At 33.7% G+C, this 9065-nt stretch overlaps 1 protein-coding gene across 1 annotated transcript; it reads left to right on the top strand.

Annotated features, from left to right (window-relative positions):
- The first annotated feature begins 7523 nt into the window (after positions 1 to 7523).
- LOC140839006 (uncharacterized) lies at positions 7524 to 8249 on the top strand. Its single transcript, XM_073205632.1, has one exon. The coding sequence runs from the start codon at positions 7524 to 7526 to the stop codon at positions 8247 to 8249; it is 726 nt and encodes a 241-aa protein (XP_073061733.1).
- Positions 8250 to 9065: the final 816 nt, after the last annotated feature.

The raw sequence follows: 9065 nt of genomic DNA on the forward strand, positions 1-9065 counted from the left end.
TTCGAAGAAAATTGTGCAATCCAGCACAAGCCAATACAAGATCCGCCTATGACGTAACCAGTTAGACTGATTCATTTTGTGCGATCAGTTGGGTCTTTAGTTTTGAAATATAAACATCTCGTGAGTGATCCTAGATGCTGCACACTAAGGTAGATCATTAGTAACACAATTAACAAGTTTTGTAATCATCAAAATCAAGATTGCAAACTTGAAAAGTTCCAAAACATCATATCGACACTCTTTTCGAAGAAAGTTGTGCAATCCGGCACAAGCCAATAAAAGATCCGCATGTGTTTTATATGGAAATGGAGGAGCAGTTTTGAATATTTTGAACCGTGATTGAAATATACCAAATATCATCTCAATGACTGTTTCTCAAATATGCATGAAGAAGATTGAAAAACTCTTTTGCATCTTCATAGTGACAACATTGGTCAGTGAATTCTTGGAGATGATAACGAACACCTCTAAAAGGAGTCAAGAATTGACGTCGATTTGCTTATCCACAATCCATTAAAAAAATTACTTATCGAACCGTATTTGTAGAATCAAGTAACCAATGGATAACATATATAATCTTGGAAAATTACAAATTTTAAAATAAATAGCATATAGAACAAAAAAAATACCTTTTAAGCCCGTTATTTCTTGATAAAGCATATGTCAATATGTTTGAATCATGGGCAAATCCTTCCCACCCACTGAGCATATATATAAATTGTAAATTAAAGTTACAGCTGCTAAAACATTTTGAGAAATTGTCCCGTGACGACTATATTAATTGTTAGTATTATGACCATACACTGTTGCTGGAATATGAGTGCCATCAATACCTTTCTTCAATACAAATGTATCTTGTATCTTGCAATAATGCTTTTCCTCTAAAGATGTTGCACGATTTTAAAAATACGTCAGGGTACATACTAAAAATTTCTCGAAAGTTTGTCTGATACTCTTTTAATATTTTATGAATAAAATCATATCCACTTGAAGTTATTTATCGTCTATTTAAGGGACGATGGACACGTTCGCAATGCATGTTAATTATATGCTTAGTTAGCATATAGAGGATCCCATGAATTTTCCTCAACAAATACCTAACAATTTCGTGTAATTCTTCTTCATTTGATCTTCTACTTCATGTAAGTTAATATATGATATTTAATGAAACACATGATATCAGACAAAGAATTAAATAAAAATTTAAGAATTTACCGAAAACCATTCCTCGTAAAACTCAAACTTATATAAATAATCTAAAAGTCAAGAATTTGTTAATATTTTAACAATCAGAAAACAAATCAAAAAAATATGTGTAGAAATTGTAATATAATATAACTCATTATTGATCATGTCCCTAAAAATACTTATTCATTTAATTTATAGTCTATCCTCCCCGAACGCTCTTCAATTATCATTTTCAAGAAATCCATCTTCTTTAATCTGGTGTTAAGCAAATCAAGAACCTTGTAATGAGTACGGTTATCCAAATTTGGACTTCCTTGATAGCATCCCAACAAGTGTCACCTGCATTCCATATTGATTCTATCTTAGAAACTGCATTCTTAAGAGAGTGAGATATTTCACGCATATCATTTGGGTCTGTCTTCTTGAATGTGCTTGATTTTACTTCAAACTCGGCTCTATCTCGTTTTCTAGTTGGTGGGAACCTCTGAATTTATGGGCTGAGAGGATAATGGTGAAGCAGAGTCCTCGAAAAATGGAGGCTTGTATTGTCACGGAAGCCCATACAAAACTAGAGTCATGATGTATAAGCTTACAATTATTGTTGTATCTTTGTTTGAACCATTTTAAACGACTTTGATATTGTGTAATAGTCTTTTCACATCCAAGTTTTTCGTTTAGAGCAGAAAGTTTTTTTATCGATGGTTTTTTTGGTTAAATACTCCATTTTATCACGCCATCCTCGCATTGCAGCATCAACCATGAGTTTTAGCAATTCATTATTCTTTTCAGTCGTCCACACATTATATTTTGCTTGTGAATCTCTCATACATAGTATTACATGCATATAAGATATAAAAGATACAATGATAAGAAGTTAACAAGCATATATATTTTATTAGGTATTGACCAAAAGAAGCAAATAACAAATAAGTCTCTTACACAAAATAAAATCTATGAATAGTGACATGGATCAAACTCTTACAAAAGACTACATGGATCAAACTCCTACAAAGACTGTCATAGGGCCGGTCAAAAAGTCCAACCCGATGACACATCTTGCTCAATTTACAAGATATTTAAAAAAATATAAAAGCTAAAAAATATAATGTATGTGCCTGTTTGAATTTGCGTTTTACCATCCAATTTTTCCCAATCCCTTAAATATCACGGCCTTCATGAGGAGTATAGGTCAAATGAATTTTGGCATAAGCAGGATTTTCAGTTCTTAATTTTCATTTGGAGGCGATTGGTAGGTTGCACAATATTATCTTCTATTTATGGATTAAATATGTTCAGAAATTCAATTAAACGAGAATATAGAAGTGGGTTATGTAGAAGGAGAATGCGTATTAATTCATTTAAATATTATACTCGTGCAATTAAGCTAGTTTTCCTCAACTTGTATTTTTTATAAGCTATACTTTATGTTTTTCCGACTAGGAACCAACAAAAAGACATGTTTTGCAGTTACCTTTTGTGTATATATTAATATATCCTTATCATTCTCAAATCAATATTTCCTTATTATTTTATATATTTTTATATATACATTTATAAACCATATGAACTTATCAGTGTTTTTTAAAATATATTTAGTTAAATTATCTCCAATTTGTTCATCTCGGTACAACATATGATAACTAACTGTTGACAATTTGTTAGTTTCAATATAATGAAATATATAAATTGATATTATTTTTTTAAGAAACTAAACATAAAATTAGATAAATAGATCAGTTTATAACTAGAAACCATAGAAAATACAGAAATTGAAACATATTATTTTTTAAAAAAACAGAAATCCAGATGCTCAGACTTCCCTTTATCACATTATATGTAAAAATTTGGAGCACACACATAAATAGACAGAAACAAACAATGAACGAAACACAGAAAGAGATACATAGAAATCATAATATGTTTTTATCAAATCAATAATGTTTCAATAAAGGAATCATAACTCTGAAATTCGAGGAACTCTCGACTTGTCTGTAGATAGAGATGACAACTTTCTCCACGGGTTTGGGGCCTCGCGGGGAAAACCCGAAACGGAGATGGGGATCTCTGATTTTTTCGGTTTTGGGTTCGGGTTCGGATTTTTTTAAATCTCCGATGTAATTCGGGGCGCGTATGAGATTTCTATCATCATCTCCGAAATCCCCGAACACATCCCGAAAATAATATTAATAATAAAATAATAGTATTATTAATATTAATAATATAATAATATTATTATTTTTAAAATATTAATAATAATAATATTATTATTATTATTATTATTGATATTAATATTAATATTATCTCTAATAATAGATAATAATAAGTTTTGGTTTGAAAAAATCTCTAAATTCGTCATCGTCTTGCTATATTAATATTTTTGAAACGGGGATGAGGACGGAGATGAGAAGTTGATCCCCGAAGTTTCGGGTTTAGGGATCCCCGAACCCGAAAAAGCAGGGATTGGGGCGGGTATGGGGTGGGGATGGGGATGGCAAACCCGGTCCCGTCCCGACCCATTGTCATCCCTATCTGTAGAGAGGAGAAAAACGTCGTCGTTGAACGAGGAAGAGAGATATATGAATGAGAAAAATGTTTTATTCGATTAAAATTCTAACAAAATCTCGGTGGGTAAAAGATAATTTTGAGTTTCTACCTAGAGTATTAAGGTTTGTACATAAAGAATTATATTAGAATCATTGTAAATCTATTGAAATATTGGATACTTATATATTTTTATAGATTTTTAAAAAGTCAAGTTTGAATACCACTAGACTTTTTAAGACTCTAGAAAAATCTAATTTGAAAACCACTAAACTTTTATAGAGTTTATAAAAGTTTGTGTTCAATACTTCTAGACTTTTAAATTCTACAAAAGTCAATAAAAATAATTAAATTTCCAAGATTGAATACACACAATGCATTTGCGTATCAAGTCTAATGGAAAATATGAAATTGTTAATATCTTTGATAAATCTTGTAGCTGAGCGAATTTCAAATTGATAAAATTATATGTGCCCATGCAATTACAGCGATTTATGATGCAAACTTGTCTTTGTATGAATTTTTCTCAAGATATTATTTATCTCTAATGTGGGCCCTTGCTTGTGTGGATACAATATTTTTTGTGCCTATTGTAAGCCTATTGTAAATGAGTGGAACATCCTAAGGAGTAGAAGCCACAAAACCAAGGATGTGTGGACTAAGAAGCAACAATAGAATCAAAGGCATGTATTAAAAATTGTATTTGTTTACTTTTATCTTCGTGAACAGAAAAAAGAAAGAAAAAACATGGCGAAAAAGAAAGAACTTCAAATCACCTACTAATCTTAACGACGAGACTTGGTCGGAGGCAAATTAAACAACTGGAAACTGAAAAGCCCAAAAAAATGGAAGAAAGAAAAACATAAAGAAGAAAGGAAGTAGAAAGAGAGCGCAAAAAGAGGCAAACAACGATGAGGTTATTAGGATATGTGGATTTGGAAACAGAATAAGGCTCAGCTTAGTTCATAGGTTGAGATAATTGAATGATTATTAATTTGATTGATATATGGTTGATATACAATCTGAGCGATAAATAATATAGGGTTTCACCCAAAAACCTTCTTCAAAGCCCTTGGCAGTTCTTGCAAATGAGTTAGGTGAGATTTGGATACTCTGCTGTGTTGAAAAGACAACATTTGATGATGTGTATTTTTTACATGAGATGATCACATGATCATCCTGTAGACATCATATCATACGAGATAAATTTAAAAAGTTGTCAGATTAAACGAGATGATCACATTATCATCTCGTATAAAAAGTACACCAAGTGCACAACACCACTTGATGTTGTGTTTTCAACACAATAGAGGATCCAAATCCTAGTTAGGTGGTGTGATTTTCAAAAAGAGACAACATAACTATCATTATTTTTATGAACAAAATACCCTTCTATAGTTTTTTCTTCCCCAAACCTCACAGCCTTGTTGACGAAAAAAAGAAGAAAAATGATCCCAATTGGGATCAATCCCTGATATTTTTCCTCTCCCAAAATACAGAGATGAGGTGAGAACCGTTAAAGACCAAGTAGTTCTTCCTGTGAGTTTTACATGGAGAGCACCACACCTCAAAATCTGAACGGGAGAACCATCAAGAATCGATTATTTCTTCTTCAAGTTAAAATCAAATTTTATTTTCACAGGAAAAATCAGAAATGAGACTTAAAATTTATTTTTCGAACCAGTTGAGGAAAACAACATCTATCTGCGATTAAATCAGTTTTTTGGTTGGCCCCTTTGATTTTTGGAAGTCGCGATTCATCCGCCCTTCATCTCCATCGTGCTTGTGTAGAGTTGAATTAGGTTTACAAGACCCATTTGCTATTTAACTATAAGTGAAAGATATTTTTGTAATAATTTTGTCTCGATTTTTATGACTCGAGTGAGATATAAAATTTCCATCTTCCATCGCATGGATATATTTTCGGGCCAATTAAAAAAATGAGATCCCCTCACGAAGGATTTAAAAAACAAGGAGTCTGACTTTTTTTAAAAAAAAGAAGGAGTTGACTCTTGATTAGTACGTTTAACTTTAATTAAACTTGTAACTTCCTAAATTAATTAATCTCTTCTCTTTCTTCTCATTCGACGCACAAAATCCCCACAAAATTCCCCAATCGTAAGCTTCCCAAATTTAAAGAACTCATCTTCCCCATCTACCTCTTCCGCGTCACATTAAATCGAAATTGACACTGTTGTTGCTCAGGTGTTGTTGCGCTCATTCCTTAGATCCAGATCTAAATCTACTCCCACATATGTTGGCCCCATTCTTCTGTATTTGAAGACTAATTCGTCTCTATTTGAAGAGAAATACAGTAAGTTTGCTCCATTTTCTTTGAACCAGTTCATTGTTTTCTTCATTTCTTGCAGCGATCGACCAAAATCAAGATCAATAATTTGTGTTGTTCATTGTTTTCTTCGTCGACCAAAATTAAAATGAAGATTTTTTCCAACCAAAATTAAGTTGGTCGATCAAGTAAAATTATTCATGATCGACCAATGAAAAATTTATTCAGGTCGACCGAGAAATTAAGTCGGTCGACCGTGATGATCATGGTCGACCGAGGTCGACCGACTTAATTTCTTGGTCGACCAACATATTTTTGGTCGACCATGTGCGGTATTTTTTATTTTGTTATTAAATAATTTTGCTCATTCTAATTATCATATTTGTTTGTGCACTTTGTAGATATGCCAACAGTTATTGTTGTTCATTTTGATGGGAAATGGGAAGTGACGGAGGGGTTGGTTTATAAATGGAATCCAGGGGCCAATGCAAAGTTTGTTGCTATTCCAGTGGATGATGATATTTGTTATTTTGAAAATTTAAAAAGTGAACTATATAGAGCTGGAAAAATAGAAGACACTGCCAACTTGAGGTTGAGTTATCTTCTAGATTTGTCGTGCAACATTCAACCAATTTATACAGAGAATGATCATGATTTGAAAGCATTTGTATCTTGGTTGTTCGAGAAGTAGGCCAGTGCTTCAAGTTGAAATTGAATGTGTTGCTTCTGTTGATTCTTTTGATAATGTGCACGGGTATGGTATTGATGAAAACAATTGTAATATTAACAAACAGAGGCATTTTGATGATTATTTTCACTTGAATATTGTTTCTGTGGATCGTAATAATAGCAGTGATTTTTTCGACGAAGCGCATAACGTGGATGCCATGCATGTGGATCGTAGTAACACAGACGAGTTATATGATGAAGCATGTAATGATGCAATTGAGGTCGAGGCAAATTTGGTTCAAAGCAATGACACAAATTTGGATGCAGATGTGGATAATGATAGTGACACATTTTCATTCACGGATGGTTCAAACTTGTTTTCTGGTCAAGAGTTTTCAAACCGAGAAGCGGTGAAAAAAGAGCTAATTAGAATAAGTTTGGAAGCTTGCTTTGAATTTGAGACGGTTAAAAGTAGCCAAAAGGTGTATGATGTAAAATGTGTAGTGTCTGATTGTAAGTGGAGAATCTGGACCTCTTTGATTAAGAATGATTCACGTGCATTCTCCATTCGAACATATTGTAATACACATACATGTGGTTTGACTGAGAGACGAAAGAGAATCCGTGGAGCAAGTTTTGCTGTTGTTCGTGATATGTTAGTGGATAATTTCCAAGGTCGCCCGGTGCCAATTGTACCAAAAGCAGTGATGTCGATGATGCGCAATAGTATGAATGCTGATATATCATACTACAAGGCTTGGAAAGGGAAAGAACTAGCAGACAATAGATGAAAGGTGATCCTACGCAGAGTTTTAATAAATTGAGTTGTTATTTGCACATGGTTGAGCAAATGAATCGAGGAAGCATAACAGACATATTTGTCGACGAGGAAAATCGATTCAAGTATATGTTTCTTGCTTTTGGTGCATGCATTAGAGGATATCGAAGTATGCAAAAAGTTGTATCAATTGATGGTACGTGGTTGAAGGGCAAATATAATGGTGTTTTACTAGTGGCATCAGCACAAGATGGAAATTATCACCAATATCCTTTGGCGTGGGGAATCTTAGATGTCGAGTGTACTTCTTCGTGGATTTGGTTTTTACCGAAGTTGTTAGAAGTAGTACCAGACGAGGATGAATTAGTGATAATTTCTGACAGGCATCAAGGGATCATTGATGCAGTGGCATCAGGGATCATTGACGCGGTTTCTACTGTCTATAATGATCATTGTACGTGGCATTTATCCCAAAACATGAAGACTAGATGCAAAAAGAAGGGTGAAACCGAAATGTTTTTGCACATTGCAAAAATTTATAAAACTTTCGAGTTTGATATTGCATACAATGATTTTAGGAATAGATATCCTGAGGCAGCACAATATTTGGACGAGAGAGACTCACTTGATAGATGGACTCGAGCGTATTGTCCGAAGTCCCGTTACAATATTATGATGACAAACGGGGTTGAGTCGATCAATGCTAGACTACTTGAAGAAAGGAAGCTGCCAATCATTGCACTCTTAGATTCTTTACATAAACTGGCCTCATCTTGGTTTGCCTGATATCGCCACGCATCAATTGCAAGTAACACTAACTTGACCCCTACGATCGAGGGGATTCTTCATAGCAGGTTCACAGATGCCCAAGGAATGCAAGTTTTTGAATTAGGACGTCTGGAGTTTGATGTTAGGAGTCGTGGACATTCGGCCATAGTGGACCTCGAATCAAAAAAATGCACATGTCGAGTTTTTGATATTGATAAAATCCCATGTGCTCATGCCATCGCAGCTAGTTGGTTAGCGAATATTGATTTATATAATATGTGTTCACAATACTATTCTACAATGTCATGGTGCATGGCTTACTCAGAGACTGTGTATCCCGTTCCAGAAGAAAATGAATGGCCACGCAACATTAATTTTCCATTGGTGTTGCCTCCTTTGCTAGAGAAGAGAGTTGGCAGGAGAAACAAAACAGATTTTCCTTCGATTGGTGAATTCAGCAAGAGATAGCTTGAGGGTCGACCATTAGCTTGATGGTCGACCATTATTTTTCTTTGGTCGACCATCAAGCTATCGGTAGGGTGATGGTCGACCATGAGCTTTCTTTGGTCGACCATCAATCTCATGGTCGACCATTAGCTTCATGGTCGACCATTAGTTTTCGTTTTCCAAAATATGTAACATAATCTGTAACATGTGCATGCGTTAATTAATTTACGATTACATATTTTTTGTTGTCCAAACTATGTAACATAATCTTGAAATTACGATTTATATTTTTTAAAAAATATAAAAAAACAGTTCGATTCCTTGATTCACATTTAACTTAAAAAATATGACATAATCATGTTTTTTAGATCGTGACAAAATACTGAG

The sequence above is a fragment of the Primulina eburnea genome, chromosome 8 (genome assembly GCF_022965805.1).
Source record: "Primulina eburnea isolate SZY01 chromosome 8, ASM2296580v1, whole genome shotgun sequence".
NCBI classification, from domain to species: Eukaryota; Viridiplantae; Streptophyta; class Magnoliopsida; order Lamiales; family Gesneriaceae; genus Primulina; species Primulina eburnea.

What these genes read in the sequence shown, in the direction of transcription:
- LOC140839006 (XM_073205632.1), top strand. Translation starts at nt 7,524, where the DNA reads ATGGTTGAGCAAATGAATCGAGGAAGCATAACAGACATATTTGTCGAC.